This window comes from Cynocephalus volans, chromosome 5 (assembly GCF_027409185.1).
Source record: "Cynocephalus volans isolate mCynVol1 chromosome 5, mCynVol1.pri, whole genome shotgun sequence".
In the NCBI taxonomy this organism is placed as follows: Eukaryota; Metazoa; Chordata; class Mammalia; order Dermoptera; family Cynocephalidae; genus Cynocephalus; species Cynocephalus volans.
Window position 1 is genome coordinate 47,342,118 of NC_084464.1, and position 23,933 is coordinate 47,366,050.

Sequence of the window (23,933 nt, forward strand, 5' to 3'; positions counted from 1 at the left end):
AGAAATGCAGTGGAGCTCCAGTTCTATATAGGCTTGTCCCTCTCTGTTATCTCAGAGAGGTGCTACTAGAATAGAACTACAGGCGGATCCTTGAAGTATCAGATTTTTGTTGAGAAAAGCTGCTTTTCCCAGTTTTGTGACCATCTCTATTATTTTAGCCTGGGATCCCCCTGGAAAGCAGAGCCTGGGATTCTCAAGAACCAGTAGTAAGGGGCTAGGGAATATGAAAAGGGAAGGAGAGAAAGCTACTATAGGGGTGCATTGTTGAGTTAGTCACCACTGTGGGCGACTGGGCTGAAAATTGCCAAGGTCTTAGAAGCTGTACAGGATGCACCTCAGATGGGGAGTATTTATCCACTGGCTTCTAACTCTGCTGGCAAGGGTTATCCTATGGGTCATTAATGCCTTTACATGTCCAGCATACACATGTGTGAGCACAAGACATGTTCCAGTAGATATTCCCATGCATGTGTGAGCTCTCTATTATAGTAGCTTTTCCAGTATCTGAATTAACATACCTCCTTCTACCCCCAATTCATAGACACCTTAAAGACAGTTATGCATTAGGTCTTTTTGAAATTTTGGCATTCCTAGGTGGAAAAGATGACTATTATGAAAGCCAAAGCAGAACTGCAGATCATGGCTGCTCTTCCTTAACCCCCACTGTCTCCCAACAGTGCTGAACCTAACCACTTTCTCTCCACCCTTTTCCTGGGCTGAGTGCAAACACCATTTGCTTTTCCACAGAACACACAGAGGGATATGTTTGAGATTGTATGTTCTGTCTAAGGCAAGGGGGAAAGAAAGGAATGAAGAAGATGAAATGGAAAGAGAAGGAGGAAAGGTAGCAAAAAAATTTTCCCACCATTTGATCTTAGTTGGAACATGACAGAGAAGAATCTGGTCCAAGTACAAGAACTCGCCAACCGCATTAACCTTGAGCCTGCTAATGAAAGTTTAAGAAATAAGCAAAGGAAAAAAAGGCATTAACTAAAAACAGCTCTGTTTTCTGCAACCCTGCTTGGCACCAGAATGTGGCGGCTTCCAAAGATTACTGGATGCTAGCCAGAGGCATGTGTACTATGCTTGAAAAAGAGGGTGTTGCAGAATGATGGTTTTTGATATTCTCCCTACCTGTGGAAGAAATGCTAAAGTAATGTGTTTGTGAATTACTCTGGACAACATTTGAGTCAGATCTGAGCTATATCCCAAAATTTTAGGTATAATGAGGTGGATTTATTAAACAAAGGAATTGATGATTTGCTGACTTGGGCAAAAACTATATTTTTTACTTAATCGAGCATTATGGAAATAGATTACAAACCTGATTTTCCTATGTAAAAAGATCTTAATTAAGGCCGGTCTCTACTTAAAAGGTTAATTATTATTTTTTTTCATTTTTGGTGGCTGGCTGGTACGGGGATCTGAACCCTTGACCTTGGTGTTACAAGGTGGCTCTAACCAACTGAACTAACCAACTAGCCCCTTAAAAGTTTAAGTTTTATGAATTGTATGCCTTTGGCTCCTTCATCCACGTGAGAACCAAACAACTACAAGTCTGCCTGCTGAACTAAAGTTGCATTTATTTCTTCATGCATTAATTCATTCAACAAATACCACAGTTGTTGAGTAGGAATCTGTTCTTTCTGCTTAACTCTAGCTGGGTTCTGATTTTTTTTTTTTATTAATAAGAAATGAGTTCATCTCTTAGAATCAAATCTCAGTATTACTTGTTGAATACAGACTGAATGCAGAACACTGACCAGAGTGTTAGAAAAGGCTTAGAATAATTAGATACACTACTCCTTTCCTTTGATGAAGTCACAATCTGGTCGGGGGGAAACAAATTCAAAATTCTTTTGTATCCAAGTTAGCAATTGGCTGTATGACCTTGGATAAGTCACTTTACATCTGTAGGCCTAGTACGCTTCCTTGTAACATGATGAAAACTGAGGTAGTTGACTTCTAATGTGTTTTCAATCCCAGAAAGCCTCTGAAAATAGAATTATAAACCCAAGTGTACTTTTGGTGATGTTTTTAATCATTGAAAAAATTAGCACTTGTCCAGGACTATAGTTATTTCAGAATATGTGTAAGAGACAAAACATCTTTACCAACATTTGCAGGGTTTGCAAATTTAAATACCTTTAGGGTCAGACAAATAACATGAGGCTGAGTGTTATGTAACTGTGAGTGGCAGGGTCTGTGGTAAGGCATATCTGTACCTCCTAAAAGCATTCAAATTCGCAGTAAAAACAAGCAAACAAACAAAAACCCATTCTTCTGGACAAGTCAAACATGCTGAAGGCTAGACAGGTTTAGAACAAGCTATAATTTTGAATATAAATTTTCCATGCTAATTAGCAAAATCTCTGATTACTTTTCAGATTTACAGTTGACTTTTAATCATGTGTTACACGTATTTGTGCTTTTATGTTTCAGTTCCACTTTTCATTTATCATATAATTCAAATTTTTTTGCTGAGTTTTTAATTTCTAGGTTAGTAGGCATCCTGCATACTTCATTTTTAAGACCACATCTTTGAGAAAGGAAAAATAACCATATCTTTGAGAAAGGAAAAATAAGTAGTGAGTTTTGATCATTAGAAAAATGTGCATTTACTGAATCTAACAGATGGAGATGGTTTTTGGAAAATATGGTGTTAAAAGATGAGTATACCAAGTTGTTCTTGACTGCCACGTGATATAATTGTAACAGGTGGCAAAATTTCATAAAGATATATCTAGATCTTTTAAATGATTGGAAATTATTTGGACAATTCTGTTGCCTTCTTGATGGTAATATTTGTCAGGAGGCTGCATATATGTGCCTATGTAGGCTGCAGACCTTTAGTCACCAATAGAGATGTGGAAATTTTAAATAGCCAGTCTTAGAACCTAACTCCAGAGTAAGCGTCAACTTAGTGCTACTACAGTATTACCTTTTCTTAAATGTAGTGGTTCTGTGATCAAGTTTAGTAGGCAATGAAGAGTGTTTGGACTTTTCCTGAGAACTATTTCCTTAAATTTCAGGAAAACTGAATTGTCATGGGTAAAACAGAAACTAGTCTTTTGCCGCTTTTTCCTTTATTTCATAACTTCTTATCCCAGGCTTTTTATACCAAATTCTTTATCTCTGCTTTGATCTTGAGGGGGGGAATGGACATGGGGTTTTGGATTCTACTGTGATCTAGCAGAAGACCTACAACAGGGTCAGTCAGCAGCCTTTGTTTTAAAGAAAGCCAGTGGGCAGATGATCACCTAGCTTAGCCTTCTACTTACTAAAAATGACTGTTTCAGCAAATAAGTTTAGCGTTTTATTTTAATATAGAAGGTGTTGAAGTCACTGAATTGATAAAGGAAATTTCCAGATTTACATTTTAACCTGATTTTGTTCTATGAATATTTGAATATTCATTCTATGGTGGACACAGTACTAGTCTCTGAGGAACACAACAATAAATAAGATAAACATGATCCCTGATCATTGAGTTGAAACTCGTAATGAGAGAGAAGAGCAGTTTAAATGATCAAACAAAATACAGTGTGGTAAGTTCTGAGAGGTCCTACATGATTTGGTTGTGTGCATGCTCTCCTCATGTAACATCATCTAACCTCATCTGGCCCTCTTTCTACTTTCTTCGTTTTAGTCACTGTGGCTTCTTGTTCTTCCTCAAATACAACCACATTCCAGTAGGACCTTTGTCCTTTGTACTGGTTTCTAACATTGGCCTGGAACACTTTCCCCACCTGTCTACATAACTGGCTCCTTTAGGAAGGAAACTTCAGGACTACTTCTCAAGGGTCTCCTCATCAGAAGCCCTTTTCCCCTTAACACCGTAGCTGAAGTAGTCCCTCCAGTGTCATGGTCCATTCTTTACCCTGCTTTGTTCTTAGCAAATTTTACCATCATGTATTTGTTATTATCTGTATTCTCCCTCTATTTGTAAGCTCTGTTAGAGCCGAGTTTTTTTTCTTCTTTGCTGAGTCATTAATACTTATAGAACAGTAACAAGCACTCAGTTGTTGTTTGAACAGGTGAATGCAAGAATTGCAGTGATAGGGCAGGTACAGAGTCTAAAGGACCTCACAGAACAGCCACCTAACCCAGACGTGGGGTGTTTTCAGAGAAGGCGTCGCAAAAAGAGATGTGTCCACTGCGAGCTTGAAGGATAATGGGAGTTGGGAAGGTGGGGAAAATGCAAGTCCAGACAGCGGCCAAAAGAGAGCTGAGGGCAGAGGTGGCATGGTTGGTAGGAGCAGAGTGGAATGTGGCAAAAGATGATGCCGGAATGGGGAGGGACTAGGTCATCTGGGGCTTTATAAGCTAAGCCCTATTAAGGAGGTTGCCCGAGAGAAGAGAACAGAGAAAACTGGGCACTGCAGGGGGGCAGGGAGGAGAGTGTGAAAAGGATGAAAGATTTTACTTTTATGTGGGATGACATAGTTACAACTCTCTCCCCCGTTTCCACTACACAAACATATTGCATAATGTACGAGAAAAATATTTCATTTTAGCAGAGGCATTTTTTCTCCTGGATCCTTAACACATTAGGAAATGTTTTGGGTGAGCATATTAGTTGAAAATCCAAAATGGATTTAAGACTTTTCCAGGAACTAAAATTTATGTGATGATGCTCCTTATTGTTAATATCTAACTTTAATTTTCTTTTGGTTGGAATTTATGCCAACATTACAGTCATGACCTTTGTTTAAAAACATGGTCTTATGCATGTAAGGGAAACTGAAAAAACACGTGAGAGGGCAGTTCTATAAATCTTTTTTTCAATAGCATCCTACAGTTTACAAAGGGCTTTCATATAAATTTTCTCATTTGACACAACAACCCTGTGAAGTAGATATTAATATCTCTAATTTTCTGATGAGGAAACTGAGGTTGAGAGAGATGAACCCAATTACATATCACACACAAAATTGCATCCATCCAGATCTTTTAGCTCTAAATCTACTTCTCATCACATTTTCTTGATCCAAGGCTATGATTATTATTTGAAAGTCTGGTAACACTTCTTATTGAGAAAATACTGTATTAGGTTCTATGTAAGATGCCAGCTAGAGGCCCGTCTGTCTTCCACTTGCATGTGGTCTCATTATAGAAATGAAGCATAAATGCTTACCTAAAATAACTAAAGGACCAAGTCAAATCTGAAATGTCTAGTACATACAGGTACTGAGTAAACTCAGAATATTAGAGAAGCTTAGTGGAGAAAAGCCTCTAAAGAAACTGTGTCCAAAGAAACACATAGATAGAGATAGGATGTAGAGTCTGAAATTTATCCCAAAATAGTCAAAGACTGAAGGAAATGTGTAAAGTGTACAGCAAAGAGGTTTGTATGGAAGGGAGAGTGTAAAGGAATAGATAACCATAGATAACTTCTGTTGTACTTGGACAAAAATTATGTATTAATGAATTCTGGTTTTTTGGTGTGTGTGTGTATATAGGGTTGTTTTCTTAATTTAGCTAGTAAACATCATCTGCTTGGAAATAATGCCTTCCTCCATACTGAAAGAAATACCCAGGCCAGTTATTTGGGCTTACAGAAATACTTTCGTTCTTTGAAACTACACTGAGTGCTCAAGATAGGGAATAAAGGAAGAGACACAGTCTAGAAAGATGAGCAAGTTAACTGTATTGACATTTATGTTTGCAATTTATTTTCTTTTCAGAGATGTCTACTGAAGTGGGGGTGGTGGGTGGTAGAGCTCCTTGTAGATGTGTTCACGGATTCACATTTGCAATCTAAATAAATTACGCATTCTTTAAGAAAATATCATTCCGTTTTTGTCTGACACAAGATGCCACGGTTTTCTCAGATTAGCTGATTAAAAAAGGTACAGAAGCTTCAAGGTCTAGCTTAGAGTTCTTCAGGGAATCTTTCCCAAAGTAACTCCTCCTTAGGTCTGTGTTGCAGCCCTCCCATGTGTTCTCTACCAGGCTGATGTCCCTTGTTATAGTGCTAATCATGCTCTATTATGGTGATATATTTATATATACCTTCCTTTCATCTAAATTCATTATCTGTCTTTTCTACTGCTGCAGCCCCAGTGCCCAATAAGTATTTGTTGATGGAATTATTGGATGAACAAATGACCTTGTGCTGTCACTGTTTATAACTGGTTGATTTGGTTGTCTTATAGCATGCTCAGTGCCCTCTCTTTCGACTAGTTTTTGTTTTAGTCCTATAATGTAGACCATATGGTAAAATATTGAGTGTAGTTAGGTCAGTGCAGGTAATGTAGAGGGTACTTTTTAGTAATCTTTGCTTCAGGTGAGAATAGTTTGTTGGGAAGTAAGCCTGCAAAGCTGTCTATTTGGCAACTGAATGGTTCTTCTACTTCTTATGTTAGAACAGTCTGGTCTGCTTACCAGATCCGATCTTTGGCATGCATATTTCAATAAAATGTTCCCTTGACTTGTTTTACTAGTAGTGCTGTATGAGTTGCCCTGAGTCATTCAGTTCAATTCAGCGGTAATTGAGTGGCTACTATCCGTCAGATGCTATTCTAGGTACTTTAGATACTACAGGGAACAAAAAGTAACCCTGTCCTCCTTGAACATTATACAGGTAGACAACAATAAATGGTGAGAATATAAAAAAGGAAATTATATATTATCTTAGCAGGCAATAATGCTATAGGTAAAAAGAAAAGGTAGCGTAGGAAAGAGGGATTAGGAGTTAAGGGCAGGGGGAGAGATGAAATTTTAAATGGAGTGGTAAGGATAGGCCTCATTGAGAAGGTAAATTATGAGCAAAAATTTGAAGGAATAGAGCAATTAGAACCATGGATATCTAGGGGAAGAGAATTCCAGGCCAACAGAACAGTCAGCGTACAGGTCCTGAGGCAGAAGACTGACTGCATGCTCTATTGGAACTGGAGCAAGGAGGCCAGTGTGCATAGCTGAGAGCAAGGGGGAGAAGTAGACAATAAAATCCGAGAAATAATAGGGGGCAGTGTGCTGGATTAGGTAGGGCTTTATTGGCCGTTGAGAGGATTTTTGTATTATACTCTGAATGAAATAAGGAGCCTTTTGAGGAAAAGAGTGACATGATCTGATTTTTATTTTTAAGGAATCACTCTGTCTCCTATGTTTATAGACTATAGTTAAATCCCAAGGATCACTGGATGAGTTTCAGAAACTTGTGGTTACAAATTGTCAATCCCTGTGATTGTTTTAAATACTTTGTTTAAATATGGAAGAAATGCTTTTTGCCTTTTGATAATTGCTTTGAATAGGACTGATAGTAATAGAAATGCTACTCTATACGTATAGAAAAGATTTTTTTTTTTTTCTACATGGGTTCTTTCTGATTGTTTTATGTTTTAAAGGGTGGGGGGACATCTTGACAACGGGTGTTAACCAAGAAGTGATTAATAAATGAAGCTCTGTCTGGAGTACTGAAATCCACTTGTAGAGTTCTGCCCTCTTGCTGGTACAGTACATTTTACTCATAAGAGTCACTTTGAGAAGTGTGATTTATGCTCTTTATCCCATTATATTTAAAAGAGACCATTTTCACAAGAAAAGTGAAAAACAGATTTGTATCAGACCATGAAATCATCTTTTTAACCTTTTGCCTAATAAAGTCAGACATACTTAGTTCGTTTTTAAAGATGGGAGAACTAATAGCTTTCTAACTGCACTCAAGTCAAACCTGTCTTAATTTATTTTAGGCACTATGTACATGGACAATATTAGGCATGTCTTTACTAAAATGTAATTAAATATGCTTCCCAGAAACAAATACTGTAGAAATTACGTGTCTCTGCATTAATGTCCTTTTTGGAGTTGACTTGTTCAAAATGTGCTCACCTGCATTCACCACCCCCATTCTGTTGACTATTTTTAGAACTTGGTGTGTCTTCCATAAACAGTAACTTCACATGATGCTTGCTTCTGTCCCCTGTTGCAAGATTTATTTTGGAAATCTTTCTGTACGTGAGTTTGAAATTGACAATTAGTGGTCATGGATTGGTCTTTGGGTCTCATAGAAACAACATACAGTGATTAGGTTAGTTTCTGTAAGACAATTCTGCTGTAAATAATCCTTTTCAGTTAATTTCATTGTAGCCTATTAGCAATGCTTGATAGTTATTACTATATAGACATAATGTTTTGGCAGTCTCATTCTGGAAATTTTAGTGATAAAATGTTTGTGGTCTCTGATGTGGAAGGGGTTTGGAAGGAATTACACAGTGGTGAGATATTCTAACTAAAAGCACACTCTCACCACTAGGCTGTGCAGTGAGTGGTCTTTTGGCTGTATAGGATTTCTTATGTCACTAGTAACCATTTAAATACAATAGTTATACTTGACATTGCTATGGTTGCATTAGGAATATTGCCTAACACCTTTGTGAGCTAGCACAGACATATTGCGATGTTCAGATTGAACATCTCTCATCTGAAAATCCAAAATTCAAAACTTTTGAGCACTGACGATGCTCAAAGGAAATGCTCATTCAGATTTTTGGATTAAGGACGTTCAACCGATAATGTATTTTCTGCAAATATTCCAAAATCTGAAAAAAATCCAAAATCCAAACACTTTTGGTCCCAAGCATTTCGGATAAGGGATACTTAACCTGTAGTTAAGACTTTGGGATTTTATTTTAAGACAAATGATGTTTACCTCTTCTTAAAATTATTTAGAAAAGTTGAGGAGAATAACCCTTTTACTATTTGATGTGATAAAACGTAATTATTTGCAAAGCAGTCTTACAAGACTGAAATTGAATTGTCTCTTTCTCAGACTGAGCCTTGAAATTTGTCGTAATTGATATTGTGGTTATGGCAACCATTAACAGATTTTCTGGGGAAAGTCCTGATTTCAAAATATTAACCAATTATTCCCAACAGTTTGATATTAGTCACTTTATTTGTCAATTTGTGGTTAAAAAATACAGTGACTATGATTAGGACAGATATTGCTGTGTTCTTAAGCTTTTCTTCTTCGTTGGTTAAAGATTAACTTTGATAGTAAGTATTGAGAATTGTTAAGGAAATTATCCAGAGATTATGCTTACCTGATTACTGTGACGTTTATGAAACTTTTTAAAAAATGGTCATTCTCTCTCACTCTGTCTCTCTCTCTCTCTCTCTTTTTTTTTTTTTTTTTTGGCAGCTGGAAGGTACAGGGATTGAACTCTGGACATTAGTGTTATCAGCACCATGCTCTAACCAACTGAACTTACTGTCCAGCCCCCAAATGATTATTCTCCTGTTGGAAATTTTATGTCAACTGGAGGAATTTGTAGGCAATATGGGCTGTGATTAAGATCATGGTCTCTGGGGTTAGATGGTTTTAGATTCAATTCCTGACAGTACAACTCCTTTTGACTTTGAGCAGATTATTTATCATTGTCTCTGTTTCCTCCTTAATGAAATTAGGACTACTAATGAGATGGACTTACCTTATAGAGTTCGTGGGCAGAGTACATGAGACAAGGACACAATAAACTGCTTACTGCAGTGCTTGACACAGAATAAGTACTATCTGCCTTTGGTTATGTGTTGAGCTTGGAATATCTCTTAAGTCAAAACTAAGTCTATGAAAACATTTCAAAAAAGTCTAATTTACTCTTTATTATATTTATTTTTAATTATTATTATTATTTTTTTTTATGGCCTATATTAGTTGTTTATGTGATGTGCCTATGATGTCTTGTCATTATTTTTGCCGGGCTGGATGCTGATGTCAGAAGGGCGTGGCTGGGCCCTCATGTCCCCTTGTCCGTCCCCCCCAGCTTGGGAGCCCAGGGCTCTTCCAGTGGCACCCTGGCCTGGTGGTCATCACTGGGCTGGATGTGGATATTGGGGAGGAGTGGCTGAGGCCCTTGAACCCCCCTGCCCCCCACCCTGGCTCAGGAGCCCGGGGCGCTTCTGGCAGTGTGGAAACTCTGGTCTGGGCCTGAGTCTTTTCAGCAAATTACACCCCCTGCAGTTCTATATTCCTGACCAGTCTCCACTGAGTGGTCCTGTGCTGATTGGAGGGTAGATCAGCTGTCCATGCTGTGCCCCAATCTTCCTCCAGTGGGCCCATCTTCCCCACCCACCTCACTCCAAACACTTCTGTTGGGTGGGCCACATGTCAGTCCCTTGAAATGACTCACCAGCCTCTGAGGGGCTCCTTTTTTCAGTTATCTGTGGCCCCTCGCTCCTATGTGGGTCCACGGGAACCCTGTTAGTCTTGCTAGCCTGGGGGCCACCAAGGCCCTCTTCTGTCCTGCAGCCTCCAAGCAACTTCATATGAAGGGCACAGCAGCAGCTTTTGCCAGCTCTTGCTCCATGTGCTCCCCAGGGTCGGCCTTGAAATGGTAGGAGAGGTCCTTTCCTTCTCTCATTGTGACTTCTACCCTCATGAACTCTGTAGGTCTCTTTTCCTCTTCCCCTGAGCTCTAGAGGCCCCAGCTTGGTAGTCATTGCTTTTTAATAGTTGTAAATTGGTTAATTGTGGGAGAGGGTGATGCTAGGTACCGTCTATTCTGCCATCTTGATCGGAAATCCTCTAATTTACTCTTTAAATTATGTGTAGAGTCCACCCTTTCCTCAAGGCAATTAAACATGCAAGTTTTAAAAATATGAAATGCTAAAATCTTATTAACCTTAAGGTTACAGCTAGGCTGAGTCCTGTTGATCTTCATGAAATTGAGAAATGACCATGGCAGCCCTATAGGGAAACTATGACAGAAAAAAAATCAATTCCTCTTGGAGTGAAGAAAATATTAAATGTAGTGTGTTGGCTGTGTGTGTGCATGTAAAGAGTGGTCACACACACATTGATTCATATAATACATTGATAATAGATCTAAATTTTCTGGCCTATTTTCTTTCCCCCCAAGTTTATAAAAAATAGAAATGAAACGAAACCAGCATTCTTTATAGCTCAACAGATACATATTATTCTCCAACCCCAGGAATGGGAATGACTGTTAGATAGTAGATAAAACATACCCTAATTTTTAAAAATTCAGCCTCTTCAGTATTGAATTTAGTTCCCATAGCTGTGTAACATGGTAATGAATAAGTTAAGACATTGTGTCTAGAATATCTGTGTTGAACCTGTTGGACTTGAATGTAATTGTCCCCTAATCTTACCATGTAAAAATGGGATTAATAACCAGCACCACACCTGTGAGGAGAAGTTCTGGAATGCGTCATCTTGCCTACAGATAAAATGTATTCCTCCTTCCTTTAAAGTAAATGCAGAAATATTGTCAATAAACAATATTCATTGAATATTGTCAATGGCCTTTTTACTAGCCATTCCTGAAAAAGAATTATAGTTTGAAAATCTAAAGACACTCCTATTTTAGAACCCATCACATGGGAAGTTTATAATGAGGTGAAAATGTAATGGTGGATTTAAAAATACAAGATATGCGCCGGCCCGTGGCTCACTCGGGAGAGTGTGGTGCTGATTATACCAAGGCCACGGGTGCGGATCCCATATAGGGATGGCTGGTTAGCTCACTGGGTGAGTGTGGTGCTGACAACACCAAGTCAAAGGTTAACATCCCCTTACCAGTCATCATCATAAAAAAAGAAAAAATACATGATACTTTATTATGGGCTAATGTACTAAGTTATACTGTGTATTTCTCATGCAAGAATAATGTTTTTAAGAGAACGGATACTGACACATATATCTTTTAAATCTACATCTTTGCTTTTTTGTTTTCTTTTTTCTTGAAAGAACTTGGGAAAATATATATCAAGTAGGAATGAGTAAAAAAAATTTTAGAATAGATGGCAGGTGTTGAAAATTAGTCCTCCCTTCTCCCCCTATGAGTAGTTGTTGAGCTTTTAGCTGTCATTGTGGTACTTATTGGGTGGCTTTTCCTTAAAAACTTTTAAAAGTCTTAAATAATAAGAGCTTTCTTAGGAGTTCTGGATTATTTTTCTAGGTATCTTGTGACCCATCTCATGGGGGCAGATCTGAACAATATTGTGAAATGTCAGAAGCTTACGGATGACCATGTTCAGTTCCTTATCTACCAAATTCTCCGAGGTCTAAAGGTACAGACAATATCAGTAATAATTTTGAAAAATGAATTCTGTCTTTTCCTCCCTTCCATTTAGGGTTTAAAACAAATAAGCAAACAAACTCACAAACAACTTTTCTTATGGAAAATTCAAACACTCATAAAATCACAGGTAAAGATCATAGTGCAATGAACTGCCCTGTTCATTCAGTGACCACAATTACCAGCATATGTCTAATCTTGTTTCTTTTCTATTTCCCAAACTCTGAATTATTTTAAAGGAAGTCTAAACATCATATCATTCCACCAATAGGTACTTCAGTATGCATATCCGAGTGAAAAAGACACTTCATTATTACATCTAAAAGTTAATGATTTCTTGATATAATATAATATCTGGTCAGTGTAATGTTGAGGTTTTTAAAAAATACTCAAAGAAAGCTAATATATTTGTGGGAGGGACAGATAAACAATGTTTAAAATTAAGCCATCTTTGATATTTAGCAGCTTTGAATACTTACTGAATTCCAGAGTGCCAACAGAAAATAGGTTGAAAGCTCAAGTGAGTACAGTCAGTGGCTGTGGAGATCATAGTTATGGTAGTTAACTTGTTCTGATTTCTAATCCCACTGTTAACACTAGCAGTTCTTATTGATTCATAAAAATGTGCTGCAAATATGTTATATAATACAACAGGAGGAGATTGGAGATAACTTTCATTTAACTGACTTTTTTCTTTTTCACAGTATATACATTCAGCTGACATAATTCACAGGGTATGTATTGTGAGTTTGACTAAATTATTTTGGGGAAGTTGGGTAGGGGTAGGAGAATGGCATTTACCCAAGATCCTAGTAATCTAGACTTTAGCCATTGAAATATTGATTGCAGCTTTGCTCTAGGTTTAGACTGATTAAAGAAAGATGTATAGTGTGTGCCTATTTAAGGCTAATTTGAACTAGATACTGACTCTAGAATGGAGATTGTCTGCTTATAGCTTGATGAAGTCTTACTTTTATGTCTGGATCCTCATTATTACCTGTAGGAAGAGAATTTATCATGCATCATAAAGTTGATCCTGTCCTCTTCTGTACTTGCTTCCTAGGACCTGAAACCTAGTAATCTAGCTGTGAATGAAGACTGTGAGCTGAAGGTAAAATGGAGAGATAGTAGTGATTGTTCACCTTGAGATTATATGTTTGACTAACCAGGCAAACTTGTGTAGGGAATGGATTCATAAGCAATGACTTTTTATCTGAAAATTTATATTGTCCTTAGGAATATCAGACTTTGAAATTTAAACCATAGACTCATTAAGCTGTTTAAGTGACATTGAAAGTGGCATTAGATGTCTTGTTTTCACTTTAAAATAAAGTTAAATTAGAAATTTAATATATTAATTATAATAAAGGAAAATCATAGTCCAAATATCAAAGAAGCAGTCCTGAAGAAGTAATTGTTAAATAGATTCCTAAGAGGAAAAATGGTAGAAACCAACTTATTCCAAATAAGAGATAAGTGAATTAATTTTCTATAAAGAGCAAACAGCTCTGGAACTCTTTTCATTTCTTTTTTTTTTTTTTTTAAAGCTCAAATTCTTAAAAACAATTTGCATACAATAAAATACACCATTTAAGTGTACATTTTGGCAAATTTATATATTCGTGTAACTACCACCTTTATGATAAAGAACATTTCCATCACTTCAAAAAGTTCCTTGTGCACCTTCCTAGACAGTCTTCACCCTTCCACCCCTCATTCTGCTCCATGCAACGGCTGATCTGCTTTCTTATATTAGGTTTACCTTTTCTGGAGTTTAATAAAAATGGAATCATACAGTATGTCTATTTTTGTGTCTGGCTTTTGCTTAGTACAGTGTTTTTCATCTGTATTGTTGTGTGTACGAATAGTTTATTCCTCTGCCTAATAAAAAGACTGGAAAAAAAATTAAATAAACTAAAAACAATTTTTTTAATTAAGAAAGTTTCTTTTTATTTTGAATAATATTCCATTTTATGAACATACCAGAATTTGTCTATCTATACAGCTGTTGATAGACATTTGCTTCAGTTCTCGTTTGGGGCTTTGTAAAGTTACTATGAATATTCATGTGCAAGCCTTTGTGTGGACATAAGTTTTCATTGCTCTTGATTAAATACATAGGAGTGACATTATTGTTTTGCTTTTAGTAATTTCATTTTTTAATGATCTTGCTATGGTGTTTACCATGGTGTTTACCATGTATTCTAAGCATTGACCAGGAAATCTATTTATGAAAATGCTATATTATTGTCCTTTTTTATAAGGCAACAGAGTGTTTTTTCTGCCTGCTTTATGAGTCTTAGCAGTTTGTTCCAGTGCTTGATTTCTCTTCTTTCTCTTAGATCCTGGATTTTGGACTGGCTCGACATACAGATGATGAAATGACAGGCTATGTGGCCACTAGGTGGTACAGGGCTCCTGAAATCATGCTAAACTGGATGCATTACAACCAGACAGGTATTGCTTGCATTGGTTTTTGGGGCCTTATTGATATCATTTTGGATACATTTGGGATTCTTAGAAGTAGAGATGGTGGGAGTGGGAGGAAATATCTTTTCTTCAGTGATCCTTTTAAAGCCTACAAGTAGAAAATATTTCACTTGCTTAGATGGGGAAGTGGGATTTTATACACAGCTCTCAAACTTTATGATTTAACAGTTGAGTTTTTATTTATTTCTGTATGTTCTCTGAGTACTTCTACCTGAAGACAATGGGTTCATAATCTTAACCCCTCAATATTGCTTGGGAGAATCCACCATTCTACCAATAAGAAATTTTTACCCCTTTGTGAAAAGTTTATTTCTCTTACCTTAAGTATGTTTTGACTTACCCCACCTATGAAGCCCTTTAGTGAGGTGAAAGTCTTATTAATAAGCTTATTTATTTCTATAAAAATGAGTATGACGGCTGAACCTAACATGTCATGAATATTATTTTAAATATTTTACCCCTATTTATGGTTCCATTTGTGGCCAGGTATAATAATAGTGACATTGTACGTACTTTTATTTCTCTTTAATTTTCCAGTTGATATTTGGTCAGTGGGATGCATAATGGCTGAACTGTTGACTGGAAGAACATTGTTTCCTGGTACAGACCGTATCCTTTAAGAAGTTTTGGATTCTTGTTTCTTATCTATATTCCAGTGTCCATGGACGTGTACTACCTTTACTTATCTATAGGGAAGGAAGGCTCTCAGTTACTTGCTTTCATAGTCCAGATACACAGTATGATGTCTGCCTTCTTGCTGAGTAGTTTGCCTTGCCAAAAAGGAGGCTTCAGTTTACTTTTGTGAGTTGGAAAAATTCCTCCTAAGCTCAAAAAAAAAAAAAAACCTTTAAATCTTTCATCTGTCATCTTTTTGCAGTGAGTCCCTTATTATATTAATCTTCCCACAGCAGTTCTGATACCCAAGTGTACTCATGTTCCAGATCCCAATGACAGGTTTAGTCTAGTTGTACAAACACATAAATGAGCACAATATACCCATTTATAAATCAAAGGCATCTTGGTGTTATGTTTAGTTTATGTATTAAAGAGACTATGTTTGGTCCCTGTAATGATATACCTGCTGCATCTTGTTATGTTTGTTCTTAACAACAAATAGTAAGATCGAGAAGTGGTAAGGTCACCCTGTCCTGTGCCTTTTTTTCCTAGCACAACTTTATCCCGGTTTACAGCCAAACTTTAATTTACTCCCACACCTATTGTCTAGTTTGTGGTTTATCATAGCCCCTTTATTTTAGCCCCTTTCTTAACTGCTGTATGCTTGTTTCATAGTTTAGTAATAATGTCATCGAAATGTGGTTTGTTGTGACTCCCATCATTTCCACTTGAGGAAGATGTTAAGTGAGAAAGAATGTAAAAGTATATGCCTAGAATTCGTTTTGGGGATTTTTGTCAAATTCACTTGGCTAGCCTTTAAATGGTTTTGGTTGGGCTTTTAGAGATGTTACAGTTACCTCTGTTCTATTATGCTTAGAGATCTAAAGGCTGTTTTAGCCCCTTATCTCGACAAACACATTGAGGTTATAAACCAGAATGTCAATTTACTTGCTTACAGTTTGGGATATGACTGTGATGTTTATGTTATCTATCCATGTATTCTAACTATCTTCTGCTAGAGAAAGTGTACTTTCCTCATGAACTATAGAACCTCTATAGGTATTCCTCAGGTAAAGCTGTTTACTTCTCTCTGAATATTACTGGATTGATACAGAGTTCAGTCTTCCTATACCTAGCTCAACTTATTACACCCAACCCTAGATTTTAAGTTAGTTTAAAATCGTAAAGTATTTCTTTTTTGTTAGTATTTCTTTTTTGTCCTTTGTTTCATTCACCTTATATCTGTTTCTTAGTATACAGAAACTCGATATATATATATATATTGCAGTCCAAGTTAAGAGACTTAGAGAAAATTTGTAATTCCCCTTTTCCTCATGTACATTTCTCAGAGTCTCATCCTTGTTTGTTCTCTGGAGCAGATGCTATTCTGATGTTATCCTCTGTTCCCCCTTCCCCTTCCTCTTCCTGATATCTGTCTCCAGCTACTATTCAGTCAGTCACAGACACTCATGCCTACATAGACCACAGAGCAGCAGAGACATACAGATAATATAGCACACTGTTTAAAAGCTTATGCTCTGGAATCAGACATCCTGGTTTAGATCTTAGCTCTTTTACTTCCAGCTGTGTGACTTTGAGCAATTTTTTAAACTTCTCTTTCTCTCAGTTTCATTAAACATAAAATGACAATTATAGTACATACCTCACAAAAGTTGTTGTGAGAATTCAGCAATATAATATTTGGAAAGTACTTACCAGAGCCTGCCAGTAAACGTTAGCCACCTTCTTTAATGGCTTTTGGCAAACAGTTTCCCCCTTTACCCTCCCACTTTATTGTCTACCTATGAGTCATTAATGGTTTTTTTTTTTTAATTTTTATTTTTTAAATTCCATGACAGGTAATAAAGAAGGCTAGAGGTAGAAAGTTTTCAAAGTAGTGTGGTTCTTGTGCCCTTATGGTCCTGTCTCACACCCAGCCGTCTATTCCCTGATGGCATGACCCTTTTAGAATGCTAACTTTCAACCTGTAAGAAATCTTCCTGTTGTGCATACCTCTTTTTCTTCTGTGAGCTTGAGATAAACAACCTAGTATTTAAACTTTTTAATAGGGGATTCATTTTTAAATACACAAGAATTTATTTCAAAATTCTGATTATTTATTAACTGTTTTTTTCTACTTGGCTTTTTTTCAGACAGATGTTCTTCCGGATCATAAAAATCAAATTTGAAGGATTTGTATTTGTAAAATCTTCCTCTTGTCAGTTGCCATCTGTGTGGATATACAGATGGTTGCCTGACAAGAAGGAGTTGGGGGAAGTGTTTTCCATTGTTTTTTCTTGCCTGAAGAGTATAATTACTTATGTTCTAGCATAGTGGTTTTTAACCCTCATTGTGCATCAGAATCACTTTGGGGAGCTTTTAAAAACGCTGGGTGCCTGGGAACCACTCCAAAGACTCAACTTCAGTTGGTGTGAGGTCAGAGCATAGTCTTTGGTATAGTTATTGTCTCCAGGTGATTCCAGTGTGTAGCAGGTGTTGAGAACAACTGGAATTTAACCTAGTTGAATTTTAGTTTTAATGTTGGCTGATTCTGAAAAAGTTATTTAGTTAGCAGTCTTTCCTCATTTTTTTTTTTTTTAAGGTACAGCCAAATCAGGAAATTAACAATTTGAAAACATCTAGTTGAACCCTCTTTTTAAAAATAAGGAAACCAAGACCTGGAGAGGATGGATTCGAAACTATTTATCCCTCACACCACAGTTTCTTTCCAATATTCTATTCTTTGCAATCCCTCTAATCTCTAGAACTCCTCTTTTCAAGACCTTTGGAGAACGTGCTGGCTCCACACCTTTCCTTTGGCCTGAAAGGCATGCAGTTACTGTTATTTATGATTTTTAAATACAGCTGATTGCTGAGGCAACCTCTGGAGGGTGCTCTTTGAGTGCACAGTTTTCTCCCTGTTTTTCTCCTTTATTAATCATCTTGCATTTAGAACAGTGGTTTTAGCTTCCAGATAAGAACTGTCTAACAGATTATTTGTGGTATTGCACATGTTTTATATCTGTGCTGTCCAATATGGTGGGTGGTTGGTAGCCACCAGCCACATGTGGCTATCGAGCACTTGAAATGTGGCTAGTGTAACTTAGAACCTGAACTGAAAATATTTTTATGGTAAAATTTATATAACATAAGATTTTCCATTTTAACTTTTCTTATTGTGGTAAAATATACATAACGTAAGATTTACTGTTTTAACCATTTTTAAGTATACAATCCAGTGACGTTAATTATATTCATGATGTTGTGTGATCATTACCACTATCTATTTCCAAAACTTTTTTTTACCACCACAGCCTGAAACTCTGTACATATTAAATAGTAACTTCCCATTTTCCTGTCCTCTGGTAACCTCTGTTCTTTCTGTCTCTGTGAAATTGCCTATTCTAGATATTTCATATAAGTGTAATCATACTATGTTTGTCCTTTTGTGTCTGGATTATTTCACTTAATATAATGTTTTCAAGGTTCATTCATGTTGTAGCATGTACCAGAACTCCATTCCTTTTTATGGCTGAATACTATTCCACTATATGTGTATACCACATTTCGTTTATCCATTCTTCTGTTGGTGGACACTTGGATTGCTTCCACCTTTTGGCTATTGTGAATAATGCTGCAATGAATATTGGCATAAGAGCAACTGTTTAAGTCCCTGCTTTCAGTTCTTTCGGGTATATACGTAGGAATGGAATGTTGGGTTATATGGTAATTCTATGTTTTTTGAAGAGTGCCAAACTGTTTTCCGTAGCTGCTGCACCATTTTACATGCCCACCAATGATGTATAAGCCTCCAGTTTCTCCACATCTTCATCAACACTCTTTATTCCTTTTCTTCTTTTTTTCTTTTTCTTCTCTCTCTTTTTTTTTGATTATAGTTATCATAGTAGGTACAAAGTGGTATCTCACTGTGGTTTTGATTTGCATTTCTCTAATGACTAATGATGTTGAACATCTTTTCATGTGCTCATTGGCCATTTGTATAGCTTCTTTGGAGAAATGTCTATTCAAGTCTTTTGCCTATTTTTAATTGGGTTGTTTCTCTTTTTGTTGTTGAGTTGTAGGAATAGAGATACCAGACTCTTATCAAATGTATGATTTGCAGGTATTTTCTCCCATTCTGTTGGTTGTCTTTTCACTTTCTTGATAATGTTCTTTTTTTTTTTTTTTTTTTTTTGGTGGCTCACTGGTACAGGGATCCAAACTCTTGACCTTGGTGTTCTAACACTGCACACACTCTGGTTTCTCTTCAGATCGTATAAATCTTTCGCCTTTTACTAACACTGCACTCTAGCCATCTGAGCAAACCTGCTGGTCCCTTGATAATATTTTTTGATGAACAAAAATTAGATCTGTTTTTTTGTTGTTGTTGCTCATTGTAAAGCTACGCAACTACGCCAATTGTCGGGTTACAGCAATTCATAACTAAAGCCAAAATGTTTCATTATTTTAGTTATACTAAGTTTTCCATTTGTACTGTCAGGGCTAGGTCTCAGACCCTTCAAACCCATTGTACAGACTGGGTCACCAGACCCCTCACATGCCAGGCTGGGTCACCAGACCCCTCACACGCAGGTCCATGCTAGATAATGGGGAAAGATCCCAGGAGCCATTGGCAGACAACAGGAGCTCAGTCTTCAGCAGCAGCTGCGGTGGCTTCTCGGTGCTTTCTGGGGGCACTGGCAGCAATTACATTAGACAATAACCAAGGAACACCTGGGCGCACATGCTTATTTACATCAACTGGTTGGCAAGATTCTGAACATCTGAGGGGCCCTGACCATTTTCCTTCACTTTCCCTACACTCATGCTTTTGGTGTTATATCAGAGAATGTTGCCAAATTCAAGGTTGTGAAGATTTACCTGTTTTCTACTAAGAGTTTTATAACTGCTAAGAATATAAGAGGCGTTAGCCCTTATACTTAGGTCTTTGATCCATTTTGAGTTAGTTTTTAAATGTGATGGGATATAGGGGTTCAACTTTATTTTTTTGCATATGGAAATCCACTTGTCCCAGAACCATTAGTTGAAGAGACTATTTTTCCCCCATTGAATTAACTTATCATCCTAGTATTTTTCCTTTGTCCTTTGTTTCATTCACTTTATATCTCTTTCTCAGAAATTTGGTATACATTATTAGAAATTAATGTGTGGGTTTAATTCTGGACTTTCAATTCTATTCCATTTGTCTATATATCTATCCTATGGCAGTATTATGCTGTTTTGATTACCATAGCTTTATAGTTAGTTTTGACATTGGGAAGTGTGAGTCCTCCAACTTTGTTCTTTTTTGAGATTGTTTTGGATATTCGGGGTCCCTTGTAATTTCATATGAATTTGAAGATTGGCATTTCCATTTCTGCAAAAAAGGCAATTGGAATTTTAATAAGAATTGTGTCAAATTTTCAGATCACTTTGAGTAATATTGACATCTTAACAATTTTAAGACTTCCTATCCATTAACAGAAGATGTCTTTCCATTTGTTTAGGTCTTTAATTTTTTTTAGCAGTGCTTTATAATTTTCGGTTTTCAAGTCTTTCACCCCCTTGGTTAAATTTATTCTTTTAGATGCTATTGTAAGTGGAATTGCTTTCTGAATTTTTTTTTTTTTTTTTTTTTGGTGTATTCCTTGTTGGTGTATAGAAACATAACCAATTTTTGCTTGTTGATCTTAAACCCTGCAAATTTGCTCAATCATTTTTTAGCTCTAGAAGGTTTCTTCTGGATTTTTTGAGATTTTCTATATATAGGATCATATCATCTGCAAGTACAGATAGTTTTATTTATTCCTTCCCAATTTAGATGCTTTTATTTCTTTTTCTTGTCTAATTGTTCTACCTAGAACTTTCAGTACAGTGTTGAATAGAAGTGGTGAAATTGGGCATCCTTGTCTTGTTCCTGTCTTATAGAGAAAGCTTTCAGTCTCCATTGAGTATGATGTTAACTGTTGGTTTTTCATAAATGCACTTTATCATGTTGGGGAGGTTCTCTTCTATTCATAGTTTTCTGAGTGTTTTTATCTGAATTTTAAATTTTATTAAAAATTTATTTAGATTACATTTAAATTGAATTACGTGTGACTAGTGGTATTGTACTGGACTGTGCAGTTTTAGATCTCTGCAAGTTGTCTTTTTACCTTTTTCTCAGGTTTTGTGATTAGTCTTCTTGAGAGATTCTTTTGGTTGTTTTGGTTCTAAAGTTATATGAAATACTAATTTTTGACTTAAAGCTAATTATATATTATTAGATTACAGGTTGTTCTTGTTTGTGACTTTACAGAACCCTTCCACATCTGGCTTAATAATAGCATTGTTATTATTTAAGGAATGAAGCCCTTCCTTATAAGCCTAGTTGATTAGACTTGCAGCTGACAGAACTAATGTATTAGAAGGGAGGGAGGATACTAACTGTCTCTTCAGGTATAGGGCTAACATTTCAAATACCATTGATTTCGAAATGAGTGAGCCAGTTAGAAAATGGGTTTACTGACACTTCACAGTCTGCAGCTTAAGGAAGACAGAAAATGAGTTTTGTAGCCGTTGTAAATCAAGAAATGTTTTATCGACTAGAGATCACATCTTTTGGCTTGCTGTTGTTTTCCTTTCCTTTGTAATCAAGTAAATTTTCTTCACGTGTAAAACCTCCGACCCCTTTCATTTTAAGCAAAATGGTACTTGTAAGATATTAACTAGAGGATAATGGGGCTGCTGAATTACAATCCTCTTGCTATCAGCTGTTGCCCTGCTCCAGAAGTATTCCATAAGAATATTTCTTAGTGTATTCAGTGTGCTCCTTACTTATAATTTTATTCATTTCTTCTGTTGATCTTTTTCAAACATGTTATGAAGTATTTTAGACATACTAAAAGACAAAGAATAATACAATGAACTCCCGTGTTCATACTACCTAGATTGTGAGATAAAACACTGCTGATAGAGGTAAAGCTTTTGGAACACCCCTTCTTGTCACATCTATCCATCACTTTTAGTTATTGGTTTCAAGTGTTCTCTCTTATTTTTAAAAAGCAGTTTCACTTCAGACACTAAAAGTGTCCTAATAAGTGTTGGAGAAAAAATATTTTATTAGATTTGTTATTTGCCCTTCTGTAACTTGAAAATATATTTTCCTAGAAAAGGCTAGAATTCTCAGATTTGTCCACAAACCTAATGATGAATATGCTAACTACTGATTTGATCATCACATATTGTACATGAGTATTGATAGTCTACTCTGTACCCCACAAATTTGTATAATCAGTTATGTTCCAATAAAAAAAAATTTTTTTTAATTAAAAAAAAAAGAAATTTTCTTTGTTTGACAGTGAAAATGAACAGAAGAAAAAGAGGTAGGCTAAATCTTGTTCTAGTCATCCTGTCTGTCACCAGGAGGGTTTCCTAACCTCCCAAAGATGCAGTGTTCCGCCTTGCCCTGTGTGGATTTATTTCATTGAAAACTGCTGCTCATAAGCAGGTGGGTCCTACAACTGTCCTTTGATTTATTTTCAACTCTCTGGCCTGTGGAAGTTTTCTAGGAGTGTCTAGAGCACTTAGAAGTGACTGGAATATCCCTCTTTTACATTTTTTCTAATTAGCCCATTACCCTTAGTTTTTTTTTCTTTACCTATTTATTCTGACTACCTTTTGGTTCTGTTAATAACAGAAGACTTGGTCTAAAGAGTAATTTTAGACCTAAGTTGTCCCTTTCTTCATTTGTTTTAGAAAGTTTCAGGAGATTTATGATTTAAATTTTGACATTGTAATCATTACAGTTAAAACACATTTTAAACTAACAGTAAAAATATCTTCTACCTAAGGGAAAAAAAGGTTAAACCTATTATGGCTTGCTGAGGAAGTAACTAATTGTCATAATGTGGTAAATTTTGCTTTGCTTTGCTTATATAGCTCCCTGAAGCTCCTTCTGGTCTTAACTGTCTGGACCAATTGTAGTGGCCTTACAGTAGCTGGTATTGTTGGAAGACTGGCCTGTATTTCAGTGGATTTGCCAGCTTTTGGAGAACATATGGTGATTTCTTCTGAGGTTTGCATGCTTTGACTTCCTTCGTGCAAGTGCTTTTAGCTACTAAGTAAATTTTTATTTTACATCGTGTGTCTTTCCATAGAGTATGATCATTCTGAGTTTTGAGGGCAAGGCAGAGGGGTGGAGCTGAGTTTAAAAGCATATTACTGTATGTCTTTTCAAGTAAACCAGTATTTATCAAGCTACTCCATGGAAGGTGCTGGGGATAAGATGGTACCTGTCTTCAAAACCAGAATGATCAGACTCAGTAGAAATTGAGTTATAGGAATTACTTGAACAAATGTCTGCCTCTGATAATAAAACAAGATGGAGTGGTTAAAAACAGTATATAAATAAGTTATTAAATAAAGTAGAGTAGTTTGAACTCAGAATATCTAGAAAGACTTCATGGTATAGTTCTCATTTGAGCAGGACTTTGAAGAGTGGATAGGAAGAGAAAAACGTTGGTGGGTATTCCTGTTTATGACTTGAAAAAATAAGAATGTGTAAGCTTAGAAGTGTGAGTTGAAGCATTGTGTGCATTAAGGAATGATAGTCTGAAGCAGAGTTAGAAAAGAGTCTTGATGCCAGATCACAGAGGGCCATGGATGTGAGCCTGAGGAACTGGGGCTTGATTCTTCAGGACTGTGAATGTTTCATACCAGCAGAACAGGGACATGGGATTCCCCAGCTCATAGATGCAGTGAGCCACTCTGACTAATGGGAGTTGCATATTCTTCATGTAG

General features: G+C 36.5%; 1 protein-coding gene across 5 annotated transcripts in view; it reads left to right on the forward strand.

The window, feature by feature from the left end:
• The window catches only part of MAPK14 (mitogen-activated protein kinase 14), a 72,081-nt gene that overhangs the window by 32,558 nt on the left and 15,590 nt on the right, over positions 1-23,933 (forward strand). For all 5 annotated transcript variants that reach the window (XM_063096452.1, XM_063096451.1, XM_063096448.1 and 2 more), the window contains exons 4-8: positions 11,928-12,039; positions 12,752-12,781; positions 13,111-13,158; positions 14,390-14,504; positions 15,075-15,146. In XM_063096452.1, the coding sequence (XP_062952522.1) occupies positions 11,928-12,039; positions 12,752-12,781; positions 13,111-13,158; positions 14,390-14,504; positions 15,075-15,146 (377 nt within the window). The remainder of the gene's footprint in view (positions 1-11,927; positions 12,040-12,751; positions 12,782-13,110; positions 13,159-14,389; positions 14,505-15,074; positions 15,147-23,933) is intronic.